The 18894-nt window shown below is 42.4% G+C and overlaps 1 protein-coding gene across 5 annotated transcripts in view; it reads left to right on the forward strand.

The window, feature by feature from the left end:
* Positions 1–18134, forward strand: part of LOC139053388 (endonuclease/exonuclease/phosphatase family domain-containing protein 1-like) — a 75400-nt gene extending 57266 nt beyond the window's left edge. For 4 of the 5 annotated variants that reach the window (XM_070530404.1, XM_070530425.1, XM_070530410.1 and 1 more), the window contains exons 10-11: positions 7810–7981; positions 10392–18134. In XM_070530404.1, the coding sequence (XP_070386505.1) occupies positions 7810–7949 (140 nt within the window). In that variant the 3' untranslated portion in view covers positions 7950–7981; positions 10392–18134. Of the gene's footprint in view, positions 1–7809; positions 7982–9844; positions 9999–10391 lie in introns of all 5 variants that reach the window. The other variant, XR_011510452.1, reaches the window with a different exon arrangement.
* The last annotated feature ends 760 nt before the right edge of the window (positions 18135–18894 follow it).

Raw genomic sequence — 18894 nt, forward strand, 5'->3', positions numbered from 1 at the left:
GTGAATAAAATATTTTTGAAAAAAATGGTTAAGCCCATTGTAAATTGACTCAAACATTTTCAAATACGAATAAAAAGATGCATACAGAATCAAATATTTTTAATATTAGCTATATCTATCAACTGATAGCAAGTTCATTGGTTTCAGTCCAGAACTATATTGCAAGTGGGATTTTCTCTCAGCATCTGGAAAGTCAACCTCAACTGTCCTGACATACTCTCAGCCAGCGCACAACGCCTCAGTGTTGTGTTTCACTGCTTTAAAGAGTTTATTTTGGTAATGAGGTACACCTACATCTCGGCGTCAGCCAACACTTCATTTTTTGAGCTCAAGCCCCTTCAAAGAAGCGGCGGCACACTTCCTCTCCCGTTCATTCCTCAATGCATTGGTCCTTTCTGGTCTCGTCCTCCTCCGCCGCGCGTTCGCCCCATGGACCATTTGAAGCATCATCTTGGTCAGTTGTACAGTCAACGTCCAATTTACTGTAACAGGAGGCGGCGGGTGCACGCATGTATTAATACATACTGTGTTCCGTGACCATTACCCCTTCCCACGCTTAAGCTTCACCGAAATACTTGACATATGCTTCCCTGTGTAACAGTTCTGTGTTGAGGCGAAGCTGAATTTCGGGAACCGGCATTGTGCAACGCGCTGTACTTTCTGAGCTTCGAAGTCAATCGTGAGGATTACAAAGGCGGAGTCAGTGCCATTGCTGACAGCGGCAAATTCTTTGAAGGAAAAACACGGCATTGAATGGCAAAAAGCTTAATAGCGAACGTCGAAGCAGCTCGACCTAGCGTTCTTATCGGGCACGTACCCAGGATTTTTTGTTTCGGGAGGGGGGAGTATCCACGGTAAATTTTCTATGCAAATGAGGGGGCCAGGTACCTTTGCTAGTGCAAATGTGAATAATGCCCCCCATTCCCCATAAAGATGCGTAAACCCGCAAAAGGGAATTGAAATAAGGTGTATCTCACAGGTGTGCCTGTGAGATGCACCTCTCCTTTACTTGGCAAATAAAGAACCACATCAAATAAACTCATGCATGAAAGAAGCACAGGAAGAACACTGCCAAGGACAAGTAAACAAGCTATAGTGTAAAATAAACATTTCTAGTAGCATTTTTTTAGTTAGCTCTGGAAGAATTGTAGAGAAATATATATTTGCAGAACAATCACAGGTTCCTTTGGATCCCTCGTTTACTGTTAGCTAAGTGCCAAAACCGACTTGTGTTGTTATTTAAGAAGTTGCGTAATGATGCATAGTCACCAGTCCTGTATAACCGCGTAGAGCGCAAGACGCTGTGGTTCTGGATGTACTGAGCCTACCGCGGAAGATTAGATCAGGTGGCTCGACTGATAACTGTAGAAGCGTCATTCAAGACACACAGAATTATTTTCCACTTCCGGCGGCGTTTTCTCTACTTCCTTTTTAAATAAGAAGGTGTTGATCCATAATTATTTTCACAACGGTTAAATTTGTTAATTTTTGCTTTTCCTTCTTGTTTGACTGTTGCCTTGGCTCTCTCCCTTAGTAGATCGCTTAATTTCTCAACTCCTTGCAACTCTTGTTTCCAGTTGCCAATTTTGCACGAAAAGTGTTGTACAATTAGGGAAAAACCCGACGAGGTAACGGGTGACAGTCATATTGCTTATTGGTTTAATGGTTATTGCAGGGTCTGATGATAAATGCTGTTTCACATTGTTTTATTTTCCACCTTATCTAGCCTACATCACAGGTATATGGTTCCGAGGATCTGCCAGCGTCGTGACGAGCCGCCACTCTAGAAATAATGAAGCAAAAGGAAAAGTTAAACGCAACCGGTGTCTTCCCAGCCGCAACTCGTTCCACGAGCATGCAGACCAGCTGACTACGAACCAAATCCCTTTCCTGGTCCCTTGAACAGTCTAAACAAAGAAGGTTGAGATAACGAAGCAGCAGCGATGCATGTGATCATTGAATACATGGTGATAACTGAACTCATGTTGAGTTAATTGCACGGGCACCGAATCGATGAGAAAACTGACCTTCACACCCCAGGAGATGCCGATAACTACCGCCATCCAAAAGCAGCAAAAAAATTGACGATTCCACTCTGTGAAGATGGAATGGCAGCGAAAGCTGACGACAGTCAAAGCTCTCAAACAAAAAGCTAAGTGCTTCACCTCCGCTGCGGGTTGGCCCAAAGTACTGCAATATCAGGCTGACCTGCGGCAAAGGTGAAGCAGGCGTTAAGTACTCCCCATATGTGGGCAGATGCCGAAGATAGTGCAACACCAGGCCGACCCCCGGCGGAGGTGAAGCAGGCGTTAAGCACTCCTTGTACGTAGGCCGATCCCTACGGTAGTGTAATGCCGGGCCGATCTGCAGCGGAGGTGAAGCAAGCATTAAGCACTCCCCATACATGGGCCGATCCCGAAAGTAGTGGAATGCCGGGCTGAACCGGGGCGGAGGTGAAGCAGGCGTTAAGCACTCCCCATACGTGGGCCCACCCCGAAGATCCCGAAGGGCGCGTTACAGGTTCCCGAGCCCACAGGGGTATGTGCCATTGAGCTTGGACTCTTTCTGCACTATCACCAGGATCGGCCCACATGATGATTTTTTCTGTTGACGGATGCCGAAAAAACTACGGAAGGTTAGCGATTACAGCTTTCGCTGTTAAAGGCAGCAAAATGTTGATCGCCGAATAGATTGATTTGTCGGCGCTTAAGGAATAAGTGTGAAGAGTGGTGGCGTGGGCAGGGAGGGGAGAGGTATGGCACCTAATTTCACGGGTGGGGGCCTGGGTACATGCCTGGTTCTTAGACATTGACTCTATGGGGTACATGGTGGTGCTGTGAAGCCATCCAAATTATTGGGCATGTATCAAAAATCGGCTGTCCGGAAAATCCGTCATTGACTGTACACTGGCAACTCCTTCAGACAATGACGCAAAGTCAAAGGCGAATCGTTACAATTCCTCTCTGTTACTCGAGCCAGCATTAGCATGACTTTCATTCCCTTTCAATAAAATTATAGCTACCGTATTTATTCGAATCTAGGCCGATAGTTTTTTCAAATAATCATATTCCAACCTCTAGGGCCGGCTTAGATTCGAGGATTCTAATAAACACGCCAGTTTTTCATTGAAACTGCTAAATATGGTGCATAGATAGCGCCATCTAGAAAAGTCAGTATCGCAGCCACTACTAGCTATGCAAGTAGCCAACCGTACACAGGCGAGGTCGCCATTTTGACCTGTGTCGTGTCGGCCGTATCGGTGTGCGGCATGGTGTTATCGATGGCACCAAGCAGGAGATGCCACTACAGTGCCGCTTTCAAGCGAAAAGTCGTGATAGATAGCCACAGAGGCATCGTCGAATCTTCAAGCCAGGCGGAACTGCGGTGTTGACGAGAAAAACATCCGTCATTGGAGGGGACAACGACAGCAGCTTTTTGCGTGCGCTGCAACAAGGATGGCATTTAGCAGACCAAAGAAAGGCCATCAACATGAAGTGGAGACAGTTTTGGATGACTTTATTCGGACGCAGAGAGCAGCTGCTTTTCCAGTGACAACAGAAGTGCTCTAAGCGAAAGCTTGTGAACTTTCGAGGGAGCGAGGCCTAACGCCAAAGGATTTAAAAGACAGCTGGGGCTGGCTTCAGAAATTCATTAAGCGCTTCGGCTTCAGCCTCCGACGTCGCACTTCAATCACCCAGAAGCTGCCAAATGATTTCGAAGAAAAGCTGATAGCTTTTCAGTGCTACATGCTGTGAAAGAGAGAAGTGGCAAGCTACAACCTTGGGCAAATCGTCAACGCCGACCAGACGGCTGTGTATTTTGATATGCCAGTGGCGTGCACCATGAATGAAAAGGGTGCCAAGGAGGTGAAGGTGCGCTCTGCCGGCTAGGAGAAGCAGCGCACAACTGTGATGCTGTGCTGCACAGCTGAAGGCATAAACTCCCTCCTTATATGATATTTAAAAGGAAGACACTGCCTGCTCGAGAAACTTTCCCAAGAAATGTCATTGTGTGGGCAAATGAGAACGGGTGGATGACGGGTGCGATGGTGGAAGAGTGGGTTAAGATTGTGTGGCAATGGCGTCCAGGAGCCCTTTTGATAAAGAACTCGCTCCTTGTCATCGACTCTTACCGTGGGCACTTGACCGACAACATGAAGGCTGCGCTCGCCCAAGCGAACATGGGCCTCGCTGTGATACTGGGTGGCATGACAGGCCAGTTGCAGCCACTTGATGTCTGCATCAACAAACCTTTGAAGGATCGTCTGTGGAAATATTACACGGACTGGTTGACTGACGAAGAACACACGCTAACGGCAACGGGTCACATCAAATGTGCATCGCTATCGCAGCTGGTGGGGTGGGTAGCTGCAGCAGGGGATGACATCCCAGGTACTTTGATCGTGTGCGCCTTTAAAAAGTGCAGCATATCTAATGCGTTTGACGGTAAGGAAGATAGTGCACTGTTTGAAGGTGACAGTGACAAGGAACACAGCGACAACGACATTGAATGAGCTCTGCACGTTCAGATTCAATAAATGCTGTTTGCATTTTGTGAACGCTGTCCTCGCTTTTTTTGTTCGGCCTTCATTCGAGGTAACATATATATTTTTTTGTTGGCTTCGAACTTTAGGGGGTCAGCTTAGAATCGGGGTCGGCCTAGATTTGAGTAAATACGGTAATTTTCCCTGATATAAACACAAATTCCCTGAGTTTTCCGAATATTTCCAGACTGCGCGAAATCCCTGATAATTGCCAGTTTTCCCGGTTTTCCAGGTTGGTAGACACCCTGATTGACTCACTTGAACACAAGTAGTGCAGACATTGCTTGTCGCATTCCAGGCTGTGGAATTTGTGGGAGATGCACTTCACTGGCCTTTGTCAGGATTGGGGGCTCAATCCCATCGTCCGTGGTCCTTTGCCAAGATTGGAGTACGGCATGAATTCGAAGGTAGCTGGCCCATGCCGTCGTCCAACTTATTTACGCTGAGATCGTTGATGAAGTGAAGAACTGTTTCTCATCGAGAACGAGGAAAGGGTTTATTTACAGAAATTAAATCAGTCTAACATGACTGCTTGAGAAAAAGAGTATCAGTCCAACATGACTGCATGAGAGAAGTGAATCAGTCTAACATGACTGCTCAAGAGAAGTGTCTCAGTCTAACATGACTGCTCAAGAGAAGTGTCTCAGTCTAACATGACTGCTCAAGAGAAGTGTCCTCAGCATTCGCACAACCACAGTTTTTATACACTCGATCCGCCGGTCATACGACGCGGCGACTGTTCGTTTACTCATCACCAACTCGCCGCTGCTCTGCAGATCAGTTTACGTACACAAAGGCAACCGCGCTCTGATGCCCGACGACGGCGTTGGCGGGGTGCCGTTCCGGGAACTATCGGTGCCGATCGAGGGTCGCTCGTTGTTCCGTGCCACGCCGAAGCGTGAGAAGCACAAAAATACGTCGTTCCCGCGGCAGCTTGTCTATGCGTGTCAAATCAGCTCCGCGTTGGGGAACTCCGGAATCATTGTTCACGCACCGAACTAGTTCCGTCACAATGTTGAAGGGGCTGGAGGAAGGCGGCGGATTCCAGCGCAAAGGCCGCTTCTTCGAACGCCTCCCAGCTGCAGCGACGGAGAGGGAGAGGTGCGCGTCGTGTCGCCCTGTCGTAACTGTGTGGCAGTCTTGTTTCGCAGCTCGGCATTCTTAACACCTTTGAATAAAAATGAATGTGAAACACCTACTTCGGTGTGAAGTTGTGGGCTGCAAAGGTGGTGAGAGTGGTCAAAATGAACGGCACCGGTTAAGCAAGATGAGCGGCTTTGACAATCCTTGTTAAATGGCATTCTCCGAGTTTAACTTAGCGTGTTGTAGGCACCATAACCAGAAGTAGTGGTGTCTATGTGAGCATCTAAAACCCAATTTAAACTGCTTGCCACTGTGGGGTTTGGTGAGCAAAACGTTATGGGCACCGCCCTGCTCTGTTGTAGCCTCCGCAGTGCAAGCCCTTGAAGAAGGAGCACGAGCACTGCGGAGGGGATGTAGGGTGACGTTTGAATGCCGCTAACTCTGTGTCTACTAAACGCATTGAAATACTTTTTCATGCAAAATAGTTCTAAAATTCTGTCCTTTCATTTGAAATGCTTTGTATGGCTTGGATAAAAAGTGTTGAAGTGCCCCTTTAAAAAGATACCTGTAATGCCTTAGAGGCATCGTAGTCTCTGCTTATGCCTCAGTCACATGGTCGCTTTCAATAAACATAAAAAATCAGAGATCATTGAGATCTCCAAGCCTTATTAGATCCCTTCTGCATGCTCACACAAAGGAGCAAATCAGGCGTGCATATTCTTATGTTTCAACACGGCAAAGGAAATTCCTTACATGTTTCCCACGAGGCACTCCCCCCCTTTCTTCAGCACCCATCCTGACATTGATGCAGACCGTTCACGGGTCAACAAAGAAGCTTGCCTTAGGAAACAATAACCACCAGATTCTGTAGATGGGGTAACAACCGTGAAGGGTCACTGCAAGCTGACCGTCACTGAGAGTCTACTAATTGATAAAAGGGACCAATGTCAAGGAGTACTGTGGGAACTGCGTCCACCGTGGTTTCCCAGATTGCAAGGCGATTGCGACGTATGCGGGGGCGATGGTGCAGCATAGGAGACGGAGCCGGCAGAACGGCGCAATAGCATGGGAGGGAGCTTGCAACTAATTCGGTGATTATGATTGGCTGAGATACATTCATCAGATTCCCTAGTCTAGTCTCCTAGGGAAAAAAACTGTTCAAAAAGCGGAGACATTTGGTGAAGTGAGAGCATGCTAACATGTCCTGATGTGATTAAGACGTTTAATGTGCTCCTACATTGAGTGAGTTTCCATATCTGGAGCCGGTGTAAATGCAAAATAAACCTTTTTCCTTCACTCCTACTCCCGGATGTACTCATCCCTGTGCCTGGAGGAATCCTTGCCTAAACACTACCTCGAGCCACAACAATATTTCAATAGCCTTCAATTTCAATGGTCTTTAAAAGCAAGTGAGAGATTGTGGTATTAGCTACGTGCACATACACTTTTGGTGCTCACTTAAGTCAAGCTCACGTGCTGCAAAATGTACATCTCTCACAAATTTTCTTCATGGCTAGGCTTTCTGTTTTCCTGTGCTGATGTTAGGAAAAAAATTCTGCATACAAACACATGCATGTAGAAACATACACACACCCATTTCTGTCCTTTCACTGGGAAATACTATGGTGACCTTTAAGAGGGATTGAATAAAGAAAAAAAATATAAAAAAGTGGAATCAAATTAATTGGTGTTTACTGCTGTATCTCCATAATTCAGCTTTTGCAAGCCCTTGTTTTCTCAAAAAGGTACAGCAATAATTCTCTGTAGATTAAGTTCGGGCAGCAGTGCTGACCAGTGGAGTCGCAAGAGTGTAGAAAGGTTGAAGAGTAAATGGACCGTTGTGAGCAGAATACCAACTTAACTGTTGAGCTACTGCGACAAGCAGGACGAGCTTCAGAGGAAGGAATACATGACACTTGTGCGTAAGTAGAATCCCAAGGATGTCACACTTAGAAGGTGCAAAACAGCTAACACTTGATAGATGTGAGATAGAGCAATGTTTATCAAATGTACCTGCAGAAGTGTATAAAATGGTCCCGAACGAAATTATTTGCTCAAGAAATTATTTGTCCCACTCTACGTTGGTGTGGTTCACCTCATTTGTGTTTCTTCTTCTTATAATTTACTTATCTATTTTGAACACAGCACATATTGTAATGTGGCTTGCTTTATGGTGCATGCAGGTAGCATCCGTCGGGTGCAAGAGGGCCTCAGTCATCCATTGATCCCATGTGGCTGGCACTGGGGTGGATCTGTCAGTGATCTGCCCCCACTCCTGGTGCAGCTGCTGACTGACATTCCCAACGGCCAAGCATCAGTATGATGGCTTCTTGCCTGCCTCCAGAAACACACTCAGTAAGACGTTAATTTACACTGTTTTCCTTTGCCATGGACCTTTTGTAAAACCTTTCATATCAGTGATACTTCACAACAGTGGTGCAGTTCGTCCTTGGGGCAGAAATTGGGCAAATTAAGTACAGTAGAGCTTCTTTATACATTCCTGTTTTGTTACGTTTTCTTCGCTTATGCTCTGAAGTGCCAATCACGTTTAGTTTCTATATAGACATGGGTTTGTTAAGTTGTTTCTCCTGTTTGTTATGCTTCCTTTCCTGGTTGTTCCGTCCGAAAAACTGCACCAACACACCACCGACACTGTATAGCCTGTTGGCGGCACCTATGTTTCCCATCACGTGTCACCACTGAAAGTGGTTATTTTGCAGAACCTGCCATGCAGAACACAGTACGATAGCCATGTTCAGATCATCGCCAGTCACTGATCTGAACTATTCATGAAGTCAAAAGCCAAGAAGTGGATGTAGGCACAAGCAGTTGGCACAACACACACATTCATGGGTGCTGTCTCATGTCTCTCGATACCTTGCGCAGTTGCTTTGATATAGCATAAGGCTGCACAGAAACTGAAAAAGGGCTGTGAGTGCACGAAAAGAGGCTTTTGTTATTGAAGATTTACCCCAAGCACCAGGTGGAAATTACAAGCTTCAGTTAGTGTTGCTAGTTAGTTAGTCACTTCAAAAAAGATGTTTACCATTCAATGTAACTGCCAGGCAGTGGTAACAAGTTTTACTGAGTGGGTTTTCCATAGTTTGTTAGCTTCCTATTCAACTGCAAATAAGGTTTCTGTGTGTCTTATCAGCAATGCTGCTGCAAGCATTGTCAGATGTTGCATTTTTCTGGATCTTGCATTCTGTTTACATGGTTCCCTAAAACATATCAATGGGGTTTTACTGTACACTGCTGGCCAAGAAATGGTTACTGCGCACACCTGCCCTATGCTGGGAGACTTGCAATAAGTTCCTGCCATTTTTAAGTGATACCTGTCGCTATGGCTCAGTGGTTCTGCTGCTGACCACGAGTTTGAGGGTGTGACACCCAGTTGCGGTGGCCATATTCTGATGGCGGCAGAATTAAAAAAAAATGCTTGTTCTCTGTGCTTTGGGTTCACGGTACAAAAACATAGGTGCTCAAAATGAATCCAGAGCCGCCCACTACAGCATATCTCATATCCTGTGAGGTGCCTCAGGGCATTACCCACCATAATTTAATTTATCTTTAAGGCAGATGTTAAGGGCAGCTCTAGCAAGCCATTGCTTAGTAGGTGCATACGGCAACCATGTGAGTACCCGCCTCGCTCCTAAAACTCGCTGTGGTAGCATGGTCGCTATGCTGTTTTGCTGCTGATTACAAGGTCACAAAATAGAATCCCTCTTCCAGCAATCACATACTACAGGGGGGTGGAATGCAACAGCGCTTGTGTGCTTAGATTTAGGTGCATGTCAAAGAACCCCAGGTGGTCAAAATTTATCCGTATAAGCTTTAGGATTTTAAATCTCATCTGTCATGCCCCGTTGTTCAAGACACCCCAGTGCTGGACTTATGTTTTCTACGAATGCTGTGCTGTGCAGGGGTGGTAAAGCAGTTCAGCTGCTGAAGCTAGCTTCCATGTACAAGGGTGTTGTTTTTTCAGGAGTGGGCGATTTCATGATGTACTTAATGTAGTTGTAATACCTTGCAGGGAAAAAAGGGGGAGGGTAGATCTCTCATGAATGAGCAATGACTCAAAATGCAGTCGCCAACTGTTTTTTTCTAACTGGCTTGTTCATTCAGGCTTTCTCAGTGCACCATCACAATCTCCATAAAACCAGTGTATAATCTTGGTAAGTTTGTTCAGAGCGCAAAAGAACACACTTCCATGTACAGGTGCGGCCACTGCTAGTGGGAACACGGGAGCCCGTGGCATCACTCTGGGGTGTGCCCCACCACCGGCGTCTCATGAAGTATTGCTGCGCAGGCCAGTTTAATTAAATTAAAAGATGCCTGTGGCATCTTTTGATTTAGTTTGCAACAATGAAAGGTGTAGCAACATTTACATTACTTAAATGCATTTAAATAAACCTAGCATAACTGTTCTGACCTTGGCTATTTCGTGAAAATTATGGTTGTGACCAGCTTGTAATATTTTTTCAATCTGTATGATTTTTATGATTTTTTAACCTCCATGCAGTGTTCTTTTTTACAATGATTGTTCTTATCTGCAAGAAAAAAAGCTAAAGTTTGCTATTAACTTCCCTTGAATCATTATTAAATTGATTTGACATTAGGCTACTCAACTGCTGGGGGCCAGAGTGAGGCCAGTCTTTTGTTCTTTTTTAGCGAATAACATTATCCGAAAAAAAAAAGGAAACTTGAGAGGGATCTGTTTTTATGTGAACAAGCTTACCTGTGACAGCCAGTTTCTTTCTTGCAGGTGCCAGAAACAGAGCCACCGGACTTTTTGTCACTGCACCTGGCCAGCATAAGAGATCTGGGGCTGCTGCCTTTGTTGTTCATCCGAGAATTTGCATCAGCCGTAAATGTATGTCATTATGCAGTGCCATATAATTGAGACTGGGCCTTGAGATCTGGCTCTGTGACTCCCTCTTTTCCTGTGTTATAACTGTGTGAAGTTGACTGGTGGTTCTACATGGTGATCACTTGCCAGTGATGTCTTAGTAGGACGCCTGCTTTCAGATATTGCTGTGGAAAAACATTCAACAATGCTTCAGTGCCTCTACGTGAGTTCTGGAGTTTGTAGTAGGATAACTGCTGAGATGGCAAGAAGCATCTTCCCTGTCAGATATCCTCCTGATGCCTTATCGCTGGCAGTTGGTGTGTTTGGTGTACTGTAATGTTTTTAGGACCTTATCTGAAATGTGTTATACTGAATTAACTGTGGCTTGTTACACATATTTTAACCTTGCTGTTCTTAAATCATATATAGTATGTAGTAGTATATTTTAAATGTTCCCAGTGCCTTGGGCACTCTGCAGGAGGGAATACCTTACTTGAGTATAATTACCTAGTCGTGTAGCTTTGTTGGCTTATAAAACTGATGCTTGCTCACGTGCTTTGCATTAAGTTTATTATGAGGACTCTATAATCTAACCTGAGAAAGGTGCTTTGCATCTGACTCTGTGTTAGTGCATCAGAAGTACTGTCTTCTATGAGTTTTAGTTGATTGACATATGAAACTTGACACTAGTTGAACCGTGCCTAAGTCAGAGTATTTGCTTGTTTTCTCTGTGGTATTTTAACTGTAAATAATCAGAGCTTTCTACTACTTGTGGAGATGAGTCATGTAGTCCCAATTTATGCTGTAAATCTGTACATATATCGAAAGGCACACACAACTGCACCTATGCTGAACTTGCCCAGAGACTATGGTAAGCAGAATAACTGATCTTGCAGAGTCATGAAAACAGGCACATGCAAAAGGTTGTATGCAAAGTTTACCAGCATTTTAAGTTTTTAATGGTACTTATCCTATGCGGAATTTTGTGTATCCTCTGTGCAGCTTTAAGCATATTTTGTCTAATGAGGAGGTCCCAGTCGGTTCTTTTGAAAAAACTTTCAGCCTGTCTGCACACCTGAGCCCTGAAAGCAGTGCTTTGTAGAAGCATGCCTTGCTGGAGATGCAGTTTGTACCCTTGTCTGCCTTTAAGATGACAGTGCTTACATTTGTGCACCAAGTCAACTCTCCTATTTTGTTGCACCTGCGCAGCAGAAATGCTCAAATTCCAAGTGCTTTATTAAGTAATGAAATGGGTGAGAAAGAAAGGAAACATTATTGCTGCCTTGCAGTGGCTTGTCTAATCTTTTTTGTCTTTTTCCTATGATTAACAGCATTGAGCAATATTTCAGGCAAGAAATATTGCTCGATGTTTGGTGCTAATGTTCTAAAAGTTTAGTTTTTAGATAATTATTTTCAGTAGGTGATCGAGCACAGGGATATTTCTGTATTAAAAAAAAGAAAAAAGACCAAACAAACTTATTTTTATAGGGGGGTGACCTGACATAAGACCTATTTTCCTAAAGCTTGCCTTTACAGCCTGAACTGGTGTGATGTGATCCGAAGTGACACTAGAACAAGACATGGAGAGTTGGCAGCAAACGCCTCCCAAGGAGCACTGTGTTATTTGTTATCCATATTGATAGTACTGATGAGACTGGTGTGCTTTCATTGTTGTGTTGTTTTGGACATTGCTGATTTTCTCAATGCATGTATCGTGCAAAATGACCCAGCACAAATGCATAAACTTGTACAAGATTTGTCGTCGTATAGGTCCCATGTGTCCATTGTTAAGTCTTATGTGCATGGCATTTGTGTTTTCGTAACACTTTTGCTTTTAGATTACCTGCTTTGTGACGTGGTCACTCCTGGTATGTATGGCTGGACTACATTGGGACAGTTATTTAAATCCCTGGCGAGGAGCTGCTCTCACAGGTCAAATTGATGAAATGCAATCGAAGCACATCTTGGTATAGAAAAGCCAGGAAAAACTGCACCAATGCACCTAAGTCAGACATGCCATTAGTCCACTCATTTAACGAGATTCTTTTTCCAATATGTGACAACTAATATGCTTTGCTGCATTTTTGAAGTAATTAACAAGGTGAAGCTTTTGTTTCCTAGCTACAAGTATTCCTTAAATTGAATAGGTGTTGCTAATCCTGTATTGTGGGAATGCCCCAATTTCTAGTCCCAGCAGGCTATCTATGGCTTTGTTGATGTTTGTTTGATACTTGCATTAATGCTGCACCTGTCTACTGAATCACTGTAGCATCACCAGCATCTGCTATGTGTGCAGTTGAACTGATATTTCTGTGAGAAAAATACATTAATAACCTACTTATTAATATGCCTTGTTTTATCTTTTGTCATGGGTTAATACATAAAATAAGAATTGCCAGTCAGTCTCTGTCTTGGATCACCATATGCAAGAAGACTTGTTAAACGGTTGGTGATTCAGCATTTAAGAAAATCAGATTTTTTTTTTTCCTGGTGTCAGTCTTCACTAAGGTCGCATTACCTCTCTTATAAAAAATGCAGTGATATGTTGTTCAATTGTGAGCAGCTATTATGAGCAGCTGACACATTGTTGTACTTCTCTACTGGCTGTAGGCACAAAATATGCGGGAACTCAGTTTTTTTTTCATAGTAGCCTTTGCTTGAAAACTTTTGACGCTCATAGTACCTAGCATTTTGATTGAGCAGCCAGGTGGCACAACATGTTCTTTGGGCTTCCTTATGTAATTACTCCGGTGCTTGTGTACTGTCTTCTCTTTCTTCCTTTCTTTCTTTCTTTCTTTCTTTCTTTCTTTCTTTCTTTCTTTCTTGCTGCTCTCTACAGCTGTTCTTGTTACATGTAGCTTTAGCTACAGGTTTCTGGACATGTATACACTACATACTAAAAATGCACCTTTGAAACTTTTTTTTTTTTACCCAATAACTTTTTTTGCTTTCCTTCTCATGGAAAACAGGTACAAGCACATGCAAAAGTCTGTAGACCATGGGGGCTCTGAGAAAAAAACAACTAATTTTTGTGAGCCTAGATATGCTGCTTGAAATGAAGTGGCAAAAGACATGTACTATGCATTTCAACCAATGCAGTGCATGTCCATTTTGTTGGCTCTAGGGCTGTGCCAGAAAAAAAAAAATTATAGTTTTTTACATTGTCTCCATACTTTTGTTTGCAATGGTAGACTAAGGTGTCACTGGTGCAACTAATTTGTGTGAGTGTTTTATTGATATGAGGATTTCCAAATTGCAACCTTTCAGGGAACATTCAAAGTTAGTGTGCAAATTTTATGTGAATAACCTTTAGTGTAGCAGACTCCATTCAATTTGCTTTCTTTATAAAAAAAAAAAGAACAAAGCAGCACCAAGCATTTTGTGGCCATTTCACTTGAAGAAACTTAGCTCTGAACCTCCTCTAAGCTGAATAGTTTCTATTGTCATTATTCTATTAATGCATTTTGCAATAAAATATTTATAAGAGGTCACATCCTTACTACAGGCACATGTGACAAGCTGAATAAGCTGCAATTGGCATGGTGTACATCTAACATTACATAAAAAGTTAGTTGAAGTGAATTTAATGTTCTTAATAAGCTCCTGTGTACTTATTAGTGACATTTGTTTTGTACAGATAAGGTTAGTAAACTTTTAAAAATTATTAGTGGTTCTGTTTTGTGGTGTGTTTGCAAGTGTTTGTTGTTTTTCTGAGTAATGCTTTGCATGTAATCTTTAATTACATCACAGAAAATTTTGCATGTAGTTGTCTTGAAATGGATGTAGCTGTTAATTAAAAGAGAAAAATGTTCTTGCTCAGATACTTTCTGCAGGTTTTGGTTATATCCCATTTATTGATAATTTATGTTGAATATTTGGTAAGACTTGGCTCAGGATTGTTTTTACTTTGTTACATTGTTTGGGTTTTAACATTCCTTTTGCTAAAAAAAATGCTCTAGTATGTTTTATTATTGTACAGATTAGTAACTGTACTATCTGAGACACATACTCATTATTACCTGTAGCTTGCCAGCCTTGAGTTTATATGTAGGTCACTGTAGTGCACATGTTGAGCAGATGCTGCTGCACAGCTTACATTGCAACTTTTGAATGCTGCTGATTGTAAAAGCTGAACCTGTCCAGCTGATAACACAGTAAGTTTTCAGCCTCTGTGTTGTTAGTTTAACAGTGTTAGCAGTTGCAATTTTCAGTAGAATTATGGACTAGTCAAGATTAATTTTGGTAATAAATGTGAACATTTTTCTCACGCTTGTGACATTAGGAGAACACTTAATATACAGCAGTAAGGAAGGCATGAGCCATTAATTCTTTCACATTTTCTAGCATTGCTTCTTGTTTTGTAAACAATAGCTTGTACATTTGGCAGCCAGAGCAAGTGCTGGAGAACGTTTATTGGTTCATGATTGCATACCAAAAAAAAAAGAAAGTAAAAAACCCCAAGATCTACTACCTATGGGAACTCTGAACCATTGAAAGGCAGTACTGCAGGTGACTTGGCCACCTGTGTTATTTTTCATTAATGACTCAGTCTTAGGTCACTGTATGTCATATGCCGTAAATAGGTTGCTCTTTTTCAAACTCGGTGTTGGTAACTTTTTTTGGACAAAGTCGCCAGCTCGCAGCCCAAAACGCCTCATTTAAGTTGCAAAGTGATGATGATGACTTGTAATTGTTCTTTGTTCATAGATGTCTTCCTTATTATTTTTTAAACTATAGCTTTGAGTTAATGGCTGCATTGGTGAGCCAGCAGTTGAAATGCAAAAAGGCAAAGCAACTCCCAATTTTGCTAAAACTGTATCAGAAACTGTATCAGATCATTTAAGCAAGCAGCTTTGATGTGCCCAGATGGCTCACTAATCGCTTCGGTATGATTTTGTAAATAGTGACAAGTAGAGGTGCATATCCTCCATGAGATAAAATGGGAATGAGGCGTTGCACTTCATTAAACTTAATGAAGATTCCTTGAAGAATTTTTCTTGAATAGTTTATTGTCTATTTACATCACTGAAAAAACCACTAAGACTCCAGGAGGGCAAAGTTGTTAGTTGACTGAAAGCTCGCTAAATTTTGCAACTTCCTTCTGAAGTTACTAACATTAATAGTTGATACATCTTTAGGAGGTATTGTGACTCTGTCGCGCTCTCTCTCTCTCTTTGTGCTGCTGTTTAAGATTTTAAGATATTTTGTAATTTCTTAATATGTACGACTAGCAAATTGTCTTGGAACTTGTTTCAGAAAGCTTCAGAACAGGGGACCCTATCATTTTGGGTACGCAAAGAAGCAACCTTTCACTGCTGCGGAAGCGCAGTGCACAAACCACCCTTTAAAATTTCTGTTAGTGTTTGACCTACAAGAAGTTTAAAAATGGCACATCCATGCAAAGCTGACTTTGGTTAATGTTGTGGCACTGGTCACTGCAGGAGCCACTAGTTTACTGCTGTTTTGCTGCTGTGCACTGTGCCTTAAGTTCTGAAGAAGTGATTGGTGCATCAGCCTTTTGCTTTCCATCATCTTACCTTTGCCACAAAGATTGAGAATTAGAGCAATGCTGTTCAAGACTGCATTACAATAACTGTGTCTCTAAACTTGGTTGTATGTGCCCCCTATGGATTCACCACCATGGAAATGCAATGTCAGAAGAAGTGCAGTGTGTGTTAATCCTCTGGCACAGATCAGCAGAAACAAGCGATTATTATGTAAAGGGCTTCATCTCTTTATCTCAGTTTTAATTTCTAGAGCTTGAAGCAGGCAGACATAGTACAGATATTGTCTTTGCATCAAATTGCATGCAGGAAATGGATAACAGACACATCATTTGCTATTCTAAAGCCATCTCACTCTTGTAAAGCCAACTCTGGCCAGCCCAAGCTCTGTGTACTGCCAGTTCTTGGTTCCCTATTCTAAAACTACTGTTGTGCAAACCATGTCTAATAATGCTCTTGTATTTTATCGTGGCTACAGTATACTGGAAAGCCTTTTAGATTTTTGTACATTATTTGAAGGAAGGTCTAAAACAAATCGGCCTAGTGGACATTTAAAGTGCAATACTGTTAATGAAGACGATAGCACAAAGAGGGTAGCATGCCAATATCTGCATTAAAAACTGTCTTTGTCTACCTGTAGACAAACTGTTTGTTGCATTATCATCTTGGCAATTGTAGCATTACTTTTCTTAGAAAGTCAGTGCTGTGCAGTTCACTCTGCTTAAAAATGAAAAGTCATGCTGCATCTAAAGCATTGCTATCATTTGCTATCATTGGGATGTATGCATGTTCATTAGCTTGCTAAAAGCACATTCAGTAGTGCTGTTTGAAAGTGTATAAAATGAGGATGTTTACTCATAGCATCATTCAAATATGTCAAAAGGCACTTATTTGCAAGTTCAGGGCACTTCAGTCTTCCATGGTGTCCTTGACATTTTGGTTCTACCAATAAACGTGTGTGCAGCAAGCAATTTAACTTCCAATCTAACCACTGTGTAACTAAAGCATGGCCTGGCTTTGAAGGCAGTCTGCAGTAGTTGGTGCTTTGCTTGTGCAAATGACTGATGCCTTCATAAATAACAGCACAACAAGCACATATGTACTGTGTGTAGTATTGGTAGGGTTTTAGCATGCCTATGTTAAGGTGCTATTTCATGAAAAAGTAATTTTTCACTAGTTTTGTTCAGCCAATATTCTGCCCCCAGAACTACATTTTTCTGTTAACCGCCCTGTGCAGGTGCTCTCACAAGTTGCATGTGCACTGGCTTGAGATGGTATAGCTTCCAGAATATTGCTAGCTTCAAGTGAAGCTTTGATGCTAAGATTCTAACTGAAGGTTTCGTGTTTAAAAGGCACTGGCTGATGCATATTACAGTGATGGTTGTGTGATTGGTGCCATATACAAGATGTGACAAAAATGCCTTAATTTTTTAGTGTCGAAACACCATTGTTTTTATGCCCTTATTTGATCATTTAACAAGACATACACATTTTCTCACCTTCTGTGCAATACAGTGAAAACTGGGTTGCGTGAGCCATTCGAGAACGAGAAATAGGCAAAGGACTCACCCATTGTCCACTGCTATTTGTTCAATGCATAATGCCATTTGCAAGGATTGCAGTATGATCAGTGGCTCACTGTGAGCAGGCAGAGTTAAGTGGTCCCTGTTTGGCTGACGTAACCCATTGCTTTCACTTCTCTGCATGGAGTTCTTAGGATGGACATAACTTATAACAGTGTGGCGGTGCTGGTGCATGTGATAATTGTCATCCTAGAATGATATTTTAAACAGGCTTATTAATGTTCTCAGAAAGGTGCTTGCTCTTCCATTTGTCAAAATCTGCTAGAATTCACATGACACATTAACATGGGACTTTGAAAAATGGGAAATCTAGGCTCCTTAAAAAGAAGTTATCTCTGAGATACTGCATATATTTTTCACCTGGTTGTGTGTGTGTGTTATGTTGTTCTTATTATGCTCAATTTAAATATTAGGAGTACCATGCTTCTGTTGTAATGTGTTCTTCTCTTATGTCCAATTTGTGCTAATTATTAATTGTTGGCAACACCTATAAATGTGATTCTGTGTTGATTGATCATATACTGATTGAGATATGTACATGTTAAATAATACATCTTGTTATTGAACCCCAAGTGTTGTCTGGATGATTTTATTCTGCTTTGGCACAATACACACCGAGATTTCGACCAAGTTCCTGGGGTGGCTGTTGTAGGTAGCAATAATTCATAAATGAGGGCAGACGTAACTTCTTTTTCTTTTTTTCATTTTGACGTTAACCCATTGATTGTGGTATGAAGCCTAGATTCAACGAGAGCACAACAAATAGATAATTACATCACTTTTTAATGTGACCAGTTCAATATATATGCAAAGTGTATTACTTGGCTTTGTGAGGGAAGCAGGAGGTGGCTCATGTCACCAAAGCTCATGTGTTACCACAGACCATTGACACATGCATCCACACCACAATCCTGCCACTCAAGGCTAAGTAATTAGTTGAGGATAAGAGGAGGTAAGAGGGACTCCTTACATTCCCAGAGAAGTGACAGTAGAGGATGAGGCTTAACCAGTGTCGAATACAGAGAAGTGCAGACTAGGGGATCGAATGGGCAGATTTAGTGGGACATGGCCAGCTTTCAGGAACACGGTCATAGTGTGGCTTTAATCACTGCACCAGGCTGACTGGTGCACATGGGAGTGGTTGGCAATAGCTCATCATCACTACCTTCAATTTCAGTAGTGTTTAGTGCCTCCTACTTCATGTCTGCATTGAAAAAGACAAGCCCACTTGTCAAAACATTGGCTCCCACCTTCACCTTGTTCTCGTTTTCTCATCGTCTTGAATTTCCATCTCCCGTCTTCCCCCTGTTTTCCATGTCTGTATGTATGTTT

This window comes from Dermacentor albipictus, chromosome 1, assembly GCF_038994185.2.
Source record: "Dermacentor albipictus isolate Rhodes 1998 colony chromosome 1, USDA_Dalb.pri_finalv2, whole genome shotgun sequence".
Lineage (NCBI taxonomy): Eukaryota > Metazoa > Arthropoda > Arachnida > Ixodida > Ixodidae > Dermacentor > Dermacentor albipictus.